The sequence below is a fragment of the Oncorhynchus mykiss genome, chromosome 21, assembly GCF_013265735.2.
Source record: "Oncorhynchus mykiss isolate Arlee chromosome 21, USDA_OmykA_1.1, whole genome shotgun sequence".
Lineage (NCBI taxonomy): Eukaryota > Metazoa > Chordata > Actinopteri > Salmoniformes > Salmonidae > Oncorhynchus > Oncorhynchus mykiss.
Genome location: NC_048585.1, coordinates 39,479,339 through 39,497,404, shown reverse-complemented (window position 1 = coordinate 39,497,404; position 18,066 = coordinate 39,479,339). Strand labels below are relative to the sequence as shown.

General features: G+C 42.8%; 1 protein-coding gene across 2 annotated transcripts in view; it reads left to right on the top strand.

Moving 5' to 3' along the window:
• Positions 1-14,558, top strand: part of gal3st4 (galactose-3-O-sulfotransferase 4) — a 52,113-nt gene extending 37,555 nt beyond the window's left edge. For both annotated transcript variants that reach the window (XM_021577702.2, XM_021577700.2), the window contains exons 2-7: positions 1,412-1,531; positions 7,150-7,300; positions 7,418-7,564; positions 10,811-10,931; positions 11,231-11,433; positions 13,355-14,558. In XM_021577702.2, coding sequence (XP_021433377.1) covers positions 1,416-1,531; positions 7,150-7,300; positions 7,418-7,564; positions 10,811-10,931; positions 11,231-11,433; positions 13,355-14,086 — 1,470 coding nt within the window. In that variant the 5' untranslated portion in view covers positions 1,412-1,415 and the 3' untranslated portion in view covers positions 14,087-14,558. The remainder of the gene's footprint in view (positions 1-1,411; positions 1,532-7,149; positions 7,301-7,417; positions 7,565-10,810; positions 10,932-11,230; positions 11,434-13,354) is intronic.
• Positions 14,559-18,066: the final 3,508 nt, after the last annotated feature.

Below are 18,066 nucleotides of genomic sequence, written 5' to 3'. Positions count from 1 at the left end.
GGGACGGGGCTTGCATTGCAATCCGAGCCAGCAGCGGAATCGGACAAGGGAGGTTGATAGATACAAGCTCTGAATTTCTCATTGAAACCGAAGCTGAGATTGATGCAGACAGACAGCAGTGGTTGTTTTATTACGGTCGGTCTACTGAAAGGAGAATCCCACCAAACTAAGGCCCCCACGTTCGTGCGATAATGTCTCTTCCTTAGGCTATACCCTTCATTGAGCATTCAGTTTATATAATTTTATCGGGGCGTCTCACAATGTAACTTATGTTAAGCATTTGCTTGGCTTGCTTGCTTACTAGCAGGTCGACTCCTCATCACCATGCTCACTTGAGTGACAAACTGAAATGCGTGATTTCGCTCTGTCTGTTACGATTCTGTTGTGTAGCTAGAAAGATTAATTTTCAATCAGCAGTGTGCTGTTCTTGTCTGTGGTTATTGCTTTCAGCTTCGCCTCCGCTCAGCCCGAAAAACCTTTGTGCTTGATTGAACATCTGGGAACATTGAAGTATATTTTCACCCACTTCGTCTTTATCATCATTTTATTATAACAATAAATCAATGCATTATAGTACACAGCAGAAGAGGTTATTACTGTGACACAAACATTACAGTGGGACAGTAGACTAGAACTGTAGCAAGCTATCTAGCAGTACAATGCCTGTTACTGTTGTGGCTGAAAGAGTCATTGACAGGTTTGCACAGCACAGGGATATCGTTACAGTACCGCTAAACCAATTCCTCCTATGATGACATATGATACTGCATTGAACCAGATACCCCTATTTAGAAGTACTCTGTAGGCCTACTTCCACTATTTTCAGGAACTGTACCCCTGCCAAGTAGAGGAAAGTAAACAAACACATCAATGAAGAGCGAGTAAATTGTGTGCACACACACATGAATTCATGAAATTCCTCTACCCTCTATAGACTTGTTGTTTAGGTCAATTATTCCTTGTTCTGTTTACATACTGTGTTCGCTGACGTCATACTCAGAGAATGTTTCTCGCTGATACTGGTGCTTCTCACTGGTCATCACAACACTCAAGTCATAATTATCTTTCTCCCTCCCTCTATTTCCCTTCCTCCCTCTCTCCTTATTTCTCTGTCCCACTTCCACTCCCCTCTATCTCTCCTCCCTTGCTCTTTATACCCTCTCCCCTTCTCCTTCTTCTCCCGCCCCACTCTAGGAGGATGCGGCTGGGGCCTACGTGCCTCTGAACCTAACCCTTATATTAGTTTGGTGTGTTATATCATATTTGCTTGGTGACCCATGCAATTCTTTCTCTCTGTCTCTCTCTCTCTCTCTCTCTCTCACACACACAAAGAGTATGCGGCTGGGGCACATGTGGCTCTGGACCATTAAATAAATAACAATAATATTTATAATTCTCTCCCTCTCCACAGGAGGATGCGGCTAGGGCTGGGGCGCTATCGGGTGGGGCCCATGTGGCTCTGGAAGGCCCTGCTGGTGTTCGTGGCCATCGCCTTCGCAGGACAGTTACTGGGGGTCATCTTCAACAAAAGGTCAGAGGTCCTCCACCCTAGCATGGTCCCAGATCAGTTCCTGCTGTCTTTGCAAACTCCTGTTTGACAATGAGCGTTGGAGTTGGCAAGAAAGCGCAAACAGTTGTGGGATCAGGCTATAGCTACTCTGCAGCTCTTTGTAAAAACAACGTCTTTTTCTATTCTATTGTTCTTCAATAGAGAATAGAATCAACTTCCCTATCCCAGTCCATGACAAGTGTTTAACCAGTATAGGAACAACCAATACAGCAATATGTTGTGTTCAGTCAACTTTCACCTGCAGCTTTAGCAATTTGCTATTTGCACCATTCTCTTTTTTTCCATATTGCTTTCATCAGCAAAACAATGAAGAAGAAAAATACATTGTAGTAGCACCTACATTATAGAGACTTATTTGTACTGTATGTTACATCTTGGTTCATTAATAACCTCTAAAAGTCTAAGCTGTTGGGGGTTCTACTAAGCTAACATATGGAATTGTTTCAAGATGATCATACCAATCGATCATTTAGCTATATGATTTTTAATTTTAGGACCCCTTTAACTATAAAACATATATATTTAAAAAATATTTAATGAAATATTGAATTTGTCCTTAACTACTATATCCCTTGGAAACGCATTGAATAACACATTCATAAATGGCAAAAAAGACAGTCAAAAAATAAATAATAAGGTATAAGGTTTTGAAGTGTCTGGCCAATATCCAGGACATTCAAGAAATATTTAAGTAATTTTTTTTACACATATTTACCCCTTATTTTGTTTGGCACAAAACTACCTCCATACTTCGATTCATTTGTATGGGTTACTTTCAGGCAAGTCCCGTGACACTTTTTAATATTTATTTTATTTTATTTAACCTTTATTTAACTAGGCAAGTCAGTTAAGAACACATTCTTATTTACAATGACGACCTACCAAAACACAAAAGGCCTCCTGCGGGGACGGGGGCCTGGGATTAAAAATGTAAAATAAAAATAAAACGACGAGAGACACCACAACACTACATAAAGAGAGACCTAAGGCAACAACATAGCATGGCAACACACCATGACAACAACATGGTAGCAACACAACATGGCAGCAGCACAACATGGTAGCAGCCCAAAACATGGTACAAACCTTATTGGGCACAGACAACAGCACAAAGGGCAAGAAGTAGAGACAACAATACATCACGCAAAGCAGTCACAACTGTCAGCAAGAGTGTCCATGATCGAGTCTCTGAATGAAGAGATGGAGATAAAACTGTCCAGTTTGAGTGTTTGTTGCAGCTCGTTCCAGTCGCCAGCTGCAGCGTACTGAAAAGAGGAGCAACTCAGGGATGTGTGTGTTTGGGGACCTTTAACAGAATGTGACTGTCAGAACGGGTGTTGTATGTGGAGGATGAGGGCTGCAGTATGTGTCTCAGGTAGGGGGGAGTGAGGCCTAAGAGGGTTTTATAAATAAGCATCAACCAGTGGGTCTTGCGACAGAAAAACAGAGATGACCAGATTACAGAGGAGTATAGAGTGCAGTGATGGGTCCTATAAGGAGCATTGGTGGCAAATCTGATGGCTGAATGGTAAAGAGCATCTAGCCGCTCGAGAACACCCTTACCTACCGATCTATAAATTACGTCTCCATAATCTAGAATGGGTAGGATGGTCATCTGAATCAGGGTTAGTTTGGCAGCTGGGGTGAAAGAGGAGCGATTACGATAGAGGAAACCAAGTCTAGATTTAACCTTAGCCTGCAGCTTTGATATGTGCTGAGAGAAGGACAGTGCCATACTCCCAAGTACTTGTATGCAGTGACTACCTCAAGCTCTAAACCCCCAGAGGTAGTAATCACACATGTGGGGAGAGGGGCATTCTTCTTACCAAACCACATGACCTTTGTTTTGGTGGTGTTCAGAACAAGGTTAAAGGCAGAGAAAGCTTGTTGGACACTAAGAAAGCTTTGTTGTAGAGCGTTTAACATAAAATACGGAGAAGGGCTAGCTGATTATAAGACTGCATCATCTGCATATAAATGGATAAGTGAGCTTCCTACTGGCTGAGCTATGTTGTTGATGTAAATTGAGAAGAGCGTGGGGCCTAGGATCAAGCCTTGGGGTACTCCCTAGGTGACAGGCAGTGGCTGAGACAGCAGATGTTCTGACCTTATACACTGCACTCTTTGCGAGAGGTAGTTTGCAAACCAGACCAGAGACCACTCAGAGACACCAATAATCCGGCCCACAAGAATGGAATGGTCTACCGTATCAAAAGCTTTGGTCAAGTCAATAAAAATAGCAGCACAACATTGCTTAGAATCAAGGGCAATGGTGACATGATTGAGGACCTTTAAGGTTGCAGTGACACATACATAACCTGAGCGCAAACCAGATTGCATACCAGAAGAATACTCCAGACATCAAGAAAGCCAGTCAGTTGGTTATTGACAAGTTTTTCCAACACTTTTGATAAACAGGGCAAAATAGAAATTGGCCCATAACAATTACGATCAGCTTTATCTCCCCCTTTAAATAAAAAACGCACCGTGGCTGCCTTCCAAGCAATCGGAACCTCCCCAGAGAGTAGAGACAGGTTAGAAAGGTCAGAGATAGGCTTGGCGATGGTAGGGGCAGCAACACTAAAGAAGAAAGGGTCTAATCCATCTGACCCAGATGTTTTTTCGGGGGGTCAAGTTTAACGAGCTCCTTTAGCACCTCGGACTCAGTGACCGCCTGCAGGGAGAAACTTTGTAGTGGTGTAGGGGATGAAGAGGGAGGAGCATCGGGGTAGTTGCATTAGAAGGGGTGGGAGATGAGGAAATGTTGGACGGGCAAGGAGGCATGGCTGAGTCAAATAGGAATCCTGACTTATTGAAGTGGTGATTAAAGAGCTCAGCCATGTGCTCCTTGTCAGTAACAACCACATCATCAACATTAAGTGACATGGTCAGATGTGAGGAGGAGGGTTTATTCTCCCGGTCTTTAACCATTTTACAGAACTTCTTGGGGTTAGACCCACAGAGAGAGACCTGCTCCTTAAAGTAACTAACTTTGGCCTCCTGGATAGCCTGAGTGCACTTATTTCTCATTTGACTGAACACGAGCCAGTCAGCCTGAGTATGCGTGTGCCGAGCCTTTCACCAAATAGAATTCTTGAGGTGCAGTAACCTGTTTTTAATTCTAATTCTCTTTATGGAGGCATGTTTGTTAACAATACCACTGAAAATATGAAAAAATAAGGTCCTAGCGTATTCGACAGAGGGGATCAAGCTGATGCTATTCCAATTTACAGAGACCACGTCATGAAGGAAGGGTTGCTCATTAAAATGTCTTAGCAAGCATCTATGACATCCGGACAGGTCCTTTCACTGAGCAGCCATTACGAAGACAGGCTGTAAAACAGTCATCACTAACGTCATTACAGAAAACACGTCAAGGAGAGTAGCCTTTTCTGGTTGTTTGGAGTGATACCTTGTGGGATTGGTAATAATCTGAGAAAGATTTAAGGAGTCCCATTGCTTTAGGACTTGGTCAGGTGGTTTAAGTATGTCCCAGTTTAGGTAACCTAGCAGGACAAATTCAGACTTAGTGTAAGGGGCCAGGAGAGAGGTTAGGGCAGGTAGGTTACAGGCCGGTGCTGATGGAGGACGATAACCACCAGCAACAGTCAACAAAGAGCTATTTGAAAGTTTAATGCTTGAAACCAGCAAATCAAATTGTTTGGGGACAGACTTGGTGGAGACAACCGAGCACTGAAGGTGTTCCTTGGTAAAGATTGCCACTCCAAACTTCGGCAGATCTGTCTTGCTGACAAAGGTTAGAACTAGAAAGGTTAACATTAGTGTTCAAAACACTCTTCCTTAATCACAATTGATCCATTTTAGGTAGTGTTAACGTGCAGAAAACCCAGGCTTTTACGAGAGCAGAAATCAGTGAAGCAGATATCAGAGCATAAGTCAGAATTGGGGCTAGCAACAGTAGATGGGCCAGGGTGTATATGCACATTTCCAGATATCATCAGCAGTAATACAATCAAGGCACGGCAGAGGACAGGGATAGCTTTTCAGTGTTGATTTATGACATTTGAATGTGCATTAGATGGCAACAAGATCATATTGTACAGCAATCTCATCAGGTAATATGAATATAAAGCCGGCGAGAGGTGGTAAGAATAGGATGGGAGGCCAAGAGTCCGCGTAACCAATAGAGAGCTAGAGTCCCGAGTGTGGGAACAAACAGTCTGTCCCACGGTTGGGTAAACAAGCAAGTTCATAGTCATCAGCATATAGGAGTCATGAGGCAAATAGCATAAAGCACAAGAAAAAAATATAACGACTTGGGGCTAGCCATTGTAAGTTCAGAGTCACTCGCCCCAACAGTGCGTGTGTGCTGGAGTTGAGCGAAAGCTCGGGAGAGAGGGGGGAAGTTTGGCGGGGGTACCTGTACCAGACAGGGGGAGACAGGCCAGGGCAGACAGTGAACAGATCACCAGGTGGAATCCAAGCAGCAGTGTCCCACCCACATGGGATAAGCTTTTTTCTGGAGGCAGATTCTGTGTAGAAAATGCCAGCGGATGGTCTCTGAACAGTGGGAGGGGGCTTCAAAGGCCTCTGAATTTGGGTGGGTAGGCTGTGAGACTCTCCTGCCATTGTTGGGCTCAAAGGCTTTGACACCTCTCACTTCACACCTCAGTGCTAATTGAAGTTGTATCTGTTCTGTCCTAGCAAGCTTGGTAGCCTTAACTTAGCATTATGGGGGTTGTAGAGCAAAACGGAGAACCCCATCATGTTCGTGAGAGTCTCATCTTTACATAAAGTTTGTAGGTCAAACCGTTTGGACACTACAAGCGTTTTCGTGAGAAGACCAATTTTTTTTTTAATGTCTCATGGTCTGACAAAAACTGCTGTAGCTCGGCCACCTTCCATCATAGATGCGAAGGCTGAAATAGGCAAATGCGGTGGATTATCACGCAGCCCCATGCTCATTTTTTTAATGTAACTATTTAGAAAAAAGCATGCTAAGTGACCCGGTCCTTGTTGTCTTCTAGAGTGACCCAACTGTTTGGATAGAAGTGTGTCCAGTAAATAACTACAGTATTTATATGGGTCTTTCTATAAACTAGGGTACCAGTGAGGATTTCCTACACTGGACAACTTGTTACAGCTGTTGATAAGTCATTGATAATGATCTTCCAATTTATTTAATGTCATTACATTAAGATAGAAGGGGGATCGTAGCTATATTCAATAAAATGTACGAGTTGATTTATATCATATATTATATCATATTTAACTACTAACTATTTGATACCACGAAATTGGGGAGACAAAAGGGGGGTAAAGATGGGGACAAAGATCATACTTTTTGGAGAAATGTCCTCTGGTCTGATGAAACAAAAATAGAACTGTTTAGACATAATGACCATCGTTATGTTTGGAGGAAAAAGGGGGAGGCTAGCAAGCCGAACCCTGCTTAAATAATGTATTGTCATATGCCTATGTTGTTGGATAGGCGGAGTTATGGGCCAATTTGCATACATTTACATTTATTCCTCTCAGTGCACATGTGGAACTGCATAAAAATATTTTTGTTTCAAACCATTTTGAAATGATAATCTTTTCCCCCTCCCCTCATGTAGCCTCCAGCAGGACAGGTCGCGGTCGCTGTTCTCATCCGACGGCCAGGGCCCGCCTCTGGGCTCCTGTCGGCCCCACAGCCACGTCATGTTCCTGAAGACCCACAAGACAGCCAGCAGCACTGTTCTCAACATGCTTTACCGATACGGAGAGGTAGACTACTTCATCTTCCGTTTGGCTTTCCTCCAGCAAACTTATTTTTATGTTATATTGTACGATTTTGTTTGGCTCCTTGAAAGCAGCTTCAAATCCATAGTCTTGTTATTCTAGGAGAGGGATCTGTTCTTCGCCCTGCCTCTGGGGTACCAGTTTGGCTACCCCCTCCCCTTCAACGCACACAGGGTCAAAGGTTATAGAGGGCCCCACGTGGCCGAGTTCAGCATTATGGGAAACCACATGCGCTTCAACAAACCAGAGGTACGTGCTTTAGATTATTAATTGTGTATTTCTTTATTTTCTTCCAATGTGTATTTATTGAGGTTTTTGAACAGCAAAAAAAAAACTAACAAACAAACCCATTAATAATAACAGGGCAAGACACAAGGTCAGTTGTATTGTAATTTTTCCTATATTCATGTGCATGTGAGGACATTTTTTTATTCTATATTTACACGTTGGCCTATTATTTATTGAGTAAATAAACAAAATCATAGGACAGAAGGGAGAAAAAAACTAATACAAACAGAATATTATTTTTATTTTTTTGTGCGTTAGTTTAACACACATTATTATTTTCATGGAGCTGATGATATATTTTGTAAGTTTGGCAGGTTCCCTTGTGATTTGTTAACTGCTTCTGTTGTTGGCAAAGAAAAGGACAGTGACAATTGTATGTGTATGTTTCAACAGGATGGAGCAATTTAGCTACCAAACGTATGTGGACACCTGTTCGTCGTACATCTCATTTGAAAATCATGGGCATTAATATATAGTTGGTCCCCCCCTTTGCTGCTATAACAGCCTCCACTCTTCTGGGAAGGCTTTCCACTAGATGTTGGAAAGGACTTCCATTTTGCCACAAGAGCATTAGTGCATTTGTGAGGTCGGGTACTGATGTTGTGCGATTAGGCCTGGCTCGCAGTTGGCATTCCAATTCATCCCTAAGGTGTTCAATGGGGTTGAGGTCAGGGCTCTGTGCAGGCGAGTCAAATTCTTCCACACCGCTCTCGACAAACAATTTCTATATGGACCTCGCTTTGTGCACTGGGGCATTTTCATGCTGAAACAGAAAGGGCCATCCCTAAACTGTTGCCACAAAGTTGGAAGCATAGAAATATCTAGAATGTCATTGTATGTTGTAGCGTTAAGATTTCCCTAAATTGGAACTATGGGGCCTAGACCGAACCATGAAAAACAGCCTCAGACCATTTTTCCCCCTCCAACAAACTTTACGTTCTCCTGGTATCTGCCAAACCCGGATTCGTCTGTCGGATTGCCAGATGGTGAAACTCGGTAATGAGTGTTGCAACCGAGGACAGATGATTTTGACGGCGGCCCCCTTCTGTGAGCTTGTGTGGCCTACCACTTTGTGGCTGAGTCGTTGTTGCTCCTAGACGTTTCCACTTCACAATAACAGCACTTACAGTTGACCGGAGCAGCTCTAGCAGGGCAGAACTCGCAGGGCAAAATTTGACGAACTGACTTGTTGGAAAGGTGGCATCCTCTGACGGCACCACGTTTAAAGTCACTGAACTCATCAGTAAGGCCATTCTACTGCCAATGTTTGTCCTTGGAGATTGCATGACTGTGCTCGATTTTATACACCTGTCAGCAACGGGTGTGCCTGAAATAGTTGAATCCACTAATTTGAAGGGGTGTACTTTTGTATATATAGTGTATCTTAGAATCATCACTGTGTGTGTGTGTGTGTGTGTGTGTGTGTGTGTGTGTGTGTGTGTGTGTGTGTGTGTGTGTGTGTGTGTGTATGTGTGTGTGAGATACTTGTTAGAAAACATCTACGACTGGGTTTCAACTTCACAAACATTAGACTCATTGCACACACACACACACACACACACACACACACACACACACACACACACACACACACACACACACACACACTCCTACTAGTCCTTCTAAAATATTTTGTTTCTTTTCTTTAGGGGCTAGATCTGCTTTAATATTGCAGATACATTGTGGCTTCTATCACTGTAATTGGCTGCATCATTTCCAATCCCCCATATACACTACCGTTCAAAGGTTTGGGGTCACTTGGAAATGTCCATGTTTTTGAAAGAAAAGCAAATTTTTTGTCCATTAAAATAACATGAAATTGATCAGAAATACAGTGTAGATGTTGTTAATGTTGTATGATGTTGAGGCCCATTATCAGCAACCATCACTCCTGTGTTCCAATGGCACGTTGTGTTAGCTAATTCGATTGCAGGCTCAAAATGGCCAGAAATAAAGAACTTTCTTCTGGAACTCGTCAGTCTATTCTTGTTCTGAGAAGTTATGGCTATTCCATGCGAGAAATTGCCAAGAAACTGAAGATTTCGTACAATGCTGTGTACTACTCCCTTCACAGAACAGTGCAAACTGGCTCTAACCAGAATAGAAAGACGAGTGGGAGGTCCTGGTGCACAACTGAGCAAGAGGACAAATACATTAGAGTTTTTTAGTTTGAGAAACAGACGCCTCACAAGTCCTCAACTGGCAGTGACCAAAAATAAAGATGCATATATATGGACAGTACCAAAACAAATTATCTAATGATTCTGTTTCTTTGCAGAATAATTTGCAGAGCTGGGATGGTTGTATCCCCCATATATATAACATTCTATTGGTTGTAAAAATGTTGTATAGTAATTTAAATTGAAAATGTTGTATCATTTCATAAACCATGTGCCATGGAAGTGGTACATCGACAATCTCTTCACAACAATTTTGCAATCTGTATGGCACAGCTGTCATTTTTTGGGGTCCTTAAATGACACTGGTATACTGTTTTTATCACAATTTCCTTTAAACAATTTTAGTCTTTAATGCAGGGCTGACAGACAAGTTCCTTACTTTTCCCCCCTTCCACTTGCCTTTTCCACTTTTGCGGTAATGCTGCAATCAGTTGGTAGAAATTTTGGGTAGAGCAGACATTTCCATATATTTTTGTTAGCTGCATGTGTGACATAACTCCACCAGTCCTATTTTTGATATAATTCACAAATATTATACTTTTGTTTGTTTTTTTATTCCCAAAATAATGTTTATTTTATAATTTCATATATTTGAGTTTAACCATATTGTTGTAATATGTGTTCTGTCTTTCCTGGTGGATTAAACTGAAATTGCAACCAATTTTCTATGGCTTGTTTTAAAAATAGCGATATTTTGGAGATTAATTCATTTTCAAATAACCGCAGGTGAGAGGTTGTAATAAAGGCCTTCTAAAACATTAGCTAAAGTGACACCCTGTCCCTGATGAAGTAAAGGCATTATACTGCAATGAAGAGAAGAGTGTGCGTCACCTAACTTCATATTTTATATCCATTCTTTAGTTCATTATTACATTTTTTACATCCAATCAAACAGTTTTCAATGTTTTTAATTACCCTTGTACTGGGTCTATTCAAGTCATTCAAACAGTTTGACTATGGCCTCCATCACTCGTTTTCTTTCCCCATGACCTTTGGCCCTCTGACCTCTTCTTCTGTGGTCCTCCAGGTAGAGAAGGTGATGCCAGTGGACACCTTTTACTTCTCTATCATGCGTGACCCCGTAGCGCTGGCCGAGTCGTCCTATGCCTATTACAAAGCTGTTGCCCCCGCCTTCAAGAAGGCCAAAGGTACATAATGTAGCCATTCTATTCTACTGCTTAATGCTCATGTATGTCTGCTATTCTGTTACTTTTTGGGCACAGGTTAAGCCTAGTCTGGTACTCAAAAGCACTTTCATTGGAGATTCTCCATTGAGCATGCATTTTTAATTCAGGAGTAGGCTTAATCTGTGTCTGGGGAATCAGTTTTTTTTATCTACATTGAGGTTGTATGCTGCAAAATGAATTGCCTCATTGAGGTCAAAGTTTTCTTAATCTAATTTTTATGTAATCTCTAATCTAATTTGAACCTTAATCTAATCTGACAGGCCTGGGAGACTTCGCCGACAACCCCAGGAAGTACTACGACCCCCGTCTCCGTAACAACCACTACGCCCGCAACCTGCTCTGGTTCGACTTCGGCCTGGACCACAATGCCAACTTCTCGACCACACTGGCCCGAAGAGGCGAGGCGGCCGTCCGACGCGCCTTCAAACTCATCCTGGTCTCTGAGCACTTTGACCAATCCATGGTACATATACTATTATAATATATAGTAATATATGGCATTTTGCAGACGCTTTTAGCTTTTATCCATAGGTGGCCCTTATCCCAGATCAGCACTCTTTTTAATTATTTTATTTAACCTTGATTTAACAAGGCAAGTCAGTTAAGAACAAATTCTTATTTACAATGATGGTCTACCAAAATGCAAAAGGCTTCCTGCAGGGACTGGGGCTGGGATTCAAAAAATATAATATAGGACAAATCACACATCACTACAAGAGAGACACCATAACACTACATAAAGAGAGACCTAAGACAACAACATAGCATGTGTTGGTGCCATGCTAACACAGCATGGTAGCAACACCACATGGCAGCAGCACAACATGGTAGCAGCACAAAACATGGTACAAACATTATTGGGCACAGACAACAGCACAAAGGGCAAGAAGGTAGAGACAACAATACATGATGCGAAGCAGCCACAACTGTCTCTAAGAGTGTGCATGATTGACTCTTTGAATGACGAGATAAAACTGTCCAGTTTGAGTGGTTTTTGCAGCTCGTTCCAGGTGCATTGGTGGCAAATCTGATGGCCTAATGGTAAAGAACATCTAGCCGCTCGGGAGCACCCTTACCTGCCGATCTATAAATTCCATCTCCGTAATCTAACATGGGTAGGATGGTCATCTGAAACAGGGTTAGTTTGGCAGCTGGGTTGAAAGAGGAGCGATTACGATAGAGGACACCAAGTCTAGATTTAACCTTAGCCTGCAGCTTTGATATGTGCTGAGAGAAGGACAGTGTACCATCTAGCCATACTCCCAAGTACTTGTATGAGGTGACTACCTCAAGCTCTAAAACCTCAGAAGTAGTTATCACACATGTGGGGAGAGGGGCATTCTTCTTACCAAACCACATGACCTTTGTTTTGGCGGTGTTCAGAACAAGGTTAAAGGCAGAGAAAGCTTGTTGGACACTAAGAAAGCTTTGTTGTAAGAGCGTTTAACACAAAATCCGGGGAAGGGCTAGCTGAGTATAAGACTGTATCATCTGCATATAAATGGATAAGTGAGCTTCCTACTGGCATAGGAATAGCTAGTGAGCTATGTTGTTGATGTAAATTGAGAAGAGCGTGGGGCCTAGGATCGAGCCTTGGGTTATTCCCTTGGTGAAAGGCAGTGGCTGAGACAGCAGATGTTCTGACTTTATACGCTGCACTCTTTGAGAGAGGTAGTTAGCTAGTGAGCTATGTTGTTGATGTAAATTGAGAAGAGCGTGGGGCCTAGGATCGAGCCTTGGGTTATTCCCTTGGTGAAAGGCAGTGGCTGAGACAGCAGATGTTCTGACTTTATACGCTGCACTCTTTGAGAGAGGTAGTTAGCAAACCAGACCAAAGACCCCTCAAAAGACACCAATACTCCTTAGCCGGCCGACAAGAATGAAATGGTCTACCGTATCAAAAGCTTTGGCCAAGTCAATGAAAATAGCAGCACAATATTGCTTAGAATCAAGGGCAATGGTGACATAATTTAGGACCTTTAAGGTTGCAGTGACACATCTATAACCCTAGCTCTTGCTCTGAGACCCTTTATAAATACAGGCCCTGGGTTCAGTTTTTCCTTTTAGATACAGCAGATAATATTACATTCACGGGACAAGGTGGACCTGATCCTAGAGCAGCACTCCTTTTCCTACGCTTTATGAATACAGGTCCTGGGGCCATATGTATCAAGCGTTTCAGCCTAGGATTGTTGATCTAGGATACATTTTGCCTGAGTGAATAAGATTACCTGATTCAAAATCAGCACTCTTACTCTGAGAAGCTTTATGAATGTGCTGACCTAGGATATGTTTTGCCTTTTCGATACAGTGAATAAGATTTAATGGACAAGGTGTACCTGATCCCAGATCAGCACTCTCTTACCTACGCTTTATGAATACAGGTCCTGCTGCGCCACGCCCTCTGCTGGCCGCTGGACGCCATCGTCTCCTTCAGTCTCAACGCCCGCCAGCAGAAGCCCAGCGGAGGCAGCTCCTGGGTGGGTAAAGTGGCTGCTGTGCAGCCCCCCGCCCTGGCTCTAACAGACGACCAACGTCTAAAGCTCCGCGAGTGGAACGCCCTGGACTGGCACCTCTACCAGGCATTCAACCGCTCTTTCTGGAACGAGGTGGATCGCTTCGGGAGAATTAGGATGGACCAGGAGGTCGCTCTTCTCCGTACCCGCCGGGATGTGCTGGCCCGGGCCTGCCTGAGGGATGGCGGGAGACCTGTGGAGGCCAGCCGCATCCGCGACAAGACCATCAGGCCCTTCCAGAGCGGCTTGGTGAAGATCCTGGGATATGAGCTCCAGCCTGGGCTGGACAACGCTACTCATCAGTCCTGTCTGAGGATGATCAGGCCAGAGATCCAGTATAAGGACCTGCTGGATGCCAGGCAGTTCCCCAGGGCTGCTCCCCAGGCTGCCCAAGCCCAGGCCCCGGCTATCCCTGCTGGGGGAGCTTACTTGAGGAAAGACCCTTCTTCCCAACTCAGGACAGGAGAGCTGGGGGTGGGGGAAGGAGGAGGAGGAGGGGGGACGGGGGAGGACAGGAGTCGGTTATCTCGTAGTAATAATAATAATAATAACCAGACATTGCTACGAGGAGGAGGAGGAGGGAAAGGGAAGATAAAATAGTTTTCCATCTAGAATTCACTGCCTTGAGAGAATGGATAAGACAGAACGCTGACTGAGCCTGTGTACTCTTACTCATGTACTCGTTGAGTATTACTAAAGTACTCAAGAGACTTGTTGGAAATAAATACCCATTCTCCCTCCAACCCACCTCTACTGTACATTCTCTTCTGGCTGAACTTTGGACTGGTTATGACTCTATTTCGTGTTCATATGGACTTCATGATTGCTGTGGATGTGTTTTAATGGGACTTGAAACGGAATTGCATTGCATTCAGTGGGCCAGATGTCGTTCAAAAATTCTGCTTCTCTGATCGAGAAAGAAAGTTAGATTTGGTGGTCCAACTGCTACGTTCAACATACAGTGAGGGGAAAAAGTATTTGATCCCCTGCTGATTTTGTACGTTTGCCCACTGACAAAGAAATTATCCGTCTATAATTTTAATGGTAGGTTTATTTGAACAGTGAAAGACAGAATAACAACAACAAAATCCAGAAAAACGCATGTCAAAAATTTTAGAAATTGATTTGCATTTTAATGAGGGAAATAAGTATTTGACCCCTCTGCAAAACATGACTTAGTACTTGGTGGCAAAACCCTTGTTGGCAATCACATAGGCCAGACGTTTCTTGTAGTTGGCCCCCAGGTTTACACACATCTCAGGAGGGATTTTGTCCCACTCCTCTTTGCAGATCTTCTCCAAGTCATTAAGGTTTCGAGGCTGACGTTTGGCAACTCGAACCTTCAGCTCCCTCCACAGATTTTCTATGGAATTAAGGTCTGGAGACTGGCTAGGCCACTCCAGGACCTTAATGTGCTTCTTCTTGAGCCACTCATTTGTTGCATTGGCCGTGTGTTTTGGGTCATCGTCATGCTGGAATATCCATCCGCGACCCATTTTCAATGCCCTGGCTGAGGGAAGGAGGTTCTCACCCAAGATTTGACGGTACATGGCGCCGTCCATCGTCCCTTTGATGCGGTGAAGTTGTCCTGTCCCTTTAGCAGAAAAACACCCCAAAGCATAATGTTTCCACCTCCATGTTTGACGGTGGGGATGGTGTTCTTGGGGTCATAGGCAGCATTCCTCCTCCTCCAAACACGTTGAGTTGAGTTGATGCCAAAGAGCTCCATTTTGGTCTCATCTGACCACAACACTTTCACCCAGTTGTCCTCTGAATCATTCAGACGGGCATGTATATGTGCTTTCTTGAACAGGGGACGTTGTGGGCGCTGCAGGATTTCAGTCCTTCACGGCGTAGTGTGTTACCAATTGTTTTCTTGGTGACTATGGTCCCAGCTGCCTTGAGATCATTGACAAGATCCTCCTGTAGTTCTGGGCTGATTCCTCACCGTTCTCATGATCATTGCAACTCCACGAGGTGAGATCTTGCATGGATCCCCAGGCTGAGGGAGATGGACAGTTCTTTTGTGTTTCTTCCATTTGCGAATAATCGCACCAACTGTTGTCACCTTCTCACCAAGCTGCTTGGCGATGGTCTTGTAGCCCATTCCAGCCTTGTGTAGGTCTACAATCTTGTCCCTGACATCCTTGGAGAGCTCTTTGGTCTTTGCCATGGTGGAGAGTTTGGAATCTGATTTGATTGATTGATTGATTCTGTGGACAGGTGTCTTTTATACAGGTAACAAGCTGAGATTAGGAGCACTCCTTTAAGAGTGTGCTCCTAATCTCAGTTTGTTACCTGTATAAAAGACACCTGGGAGCCAGAAATCTTTCTAATTGAGAGGGGGTCAAATACTTATTTCCCTCATTAAAATGCAAATCAATTCATAACATTTTTGATATGTGTTTTTCTGGATTTTTTTGTTGTTATTCTGCCTCTCACTGTTCAAATAAACCTACCATTGAAATTATAGACTGATCATTTCTTTGTCAGTGGGCAAACGTACAAAATCAGCAGGGGATCAAATACTTTCCCCCCTCACTGTCGTCTCCTGCACGATCAAAAACTCAGCCTGTCAGTTTTAGTTTTTTGAAAAATAACTAGGCTATTACCTTTCTTGAACGCTAACACAGACGGCATATATGATATGACAGCAGCCAGGCAGCCAGCCATAGCCACATACTGGGAGAGGAATGATTCCCACCTGATGTGAGTTGCATGTTCTGACTGAGAATAGGAATGGAATCCATCGCTTTGAACACAGTGTGTCCGGAGTAAAAAATGTCGTCCATTATGGCTGGAATGCAACGAAAGCATCAATATCAAACACATGATACTGTTCTATTCATTCCATTCCAGCTATTACAATGAGCCTGTCCTCCAATTTAAAGCGACACCAGCCTCCACTGATACGAAGCCAGCATTGGAGAGCAGTGAGTCTCAGAATAGGCTTAACTGTGATGTCTCCAAGATGGGACTTAGGAGCGAAAACTCTTAAGTTAACACATGGTACTTTGATAAGGACCGAAGTGTACAGCAGTAATGTACTGTATCTGAACTGAAGCACTGTGGTTGAATGGATAGCTAGCATGTCTGACTTTGAACCTTTTTAGTGTGGCTTTCAATAGATATAGTAATATTGGATACACAGTATTTCCCTGACTCAATGCGGGTGTTAAATGCGAGCTACACAGCAAATGGGCCAGTGTTACAGAGTGTTGATTTTTAAGTGTAACATTTCTAGTGTTGATTCCGGTGTTAAATTAAAACTATTTGGTGTAATTGAACCCCAGTGTTGGTGTTAATAACCAGTATTAAACTAAAACGACGTCCATTGTTATCATATTTCTGATATCTTTGTCTTCCCAACCCGGCAGTCATTCTCAATGCAGGTTGCAGGTGAATAAGAATTTTAAATGTTGCATATACCCAGTCTGTTTGGATTCCAATAGGAATTACTCATCACTTTGCAAGCCATCATCTTAATGTGACTTGCAGGCCTGAAAACCACGAGTTTCAGGCCACTGTATTGGGCTAAAACAAGGCCCTCAAAATAAAGCCTTATTAAAAACTTGTTGTATTGTGTTAAATAATACAATTTTAATCTTCACATTTTCGCTTTGGATATCACTAAATGGACGAATGCAACAACCATGTCTCTGTCACAAACAAATACAGTTATAGGCAAGGCACTCTGGGAAATATGGAAATAAGGCTGTACACTAAGCAGTGTGCTAATTTAACACTGAAAAGTGTGGACCCGCATAGACACTGGACCAGTGGCCTCACATTAATTAGTGGATTTGAGGGTTATGCTATCATTCAAATGAAAGCCAACCTCAATGTGAGGTGGTGATTCACTGAAATTGTCCAGTCCAAATAGTGCTGTTTACTTTTCCTTATTGGCCAATGGCCATCTACCGAAATAAACGTTATCAATAAAGTTGATAAATGGCTGTGAAAAGTTGCCATCTATCGACATATATGTAGTATACCCATGTTCATTGAGGTTTGTCTGTTAGAAAAGCGCAGACAGTACATGTCTCCGCGGTTGTTGTCCCACTTCCATTGATTTCAATACAATATCGATGTGAGCGATTCATTTGCGCTTGATATCGAGTACAGTAAAACAAGCTAATCAATTCCAGTCTTGAGAACAAGATTGGTAAATGTTGGTCTGTGTGCAGTTCAATTCACTTATTTAGCAGTCATCTGAATACAAGTGTGACACATATGTAGGGAGTAACGTTTATGTATTGGTCTTCAAAATATCACAATATTTCAACATATTGATTATGAATTTGGACATCAAAAACCAGTTTGGCCATGAGTCAAAAAGCCATGACAACAGGAAGCAGCAACAGTATAATTTTAAAGGAATGTTTTAGGAATATAAATGGTACTTTTAACATTATTTTTCAGGATTATACATTGTCAGGTAAAAGCAATTAAATGAGCCCAAGAACATGCTATGATTTATTGATTTTGATGATATTAGTGGAATTGTGAAAATATGTTTGTTCTGGCTAAATACATATACTGTACATCGTGTGTACGTACATACATTGGCTTGCAAAAAT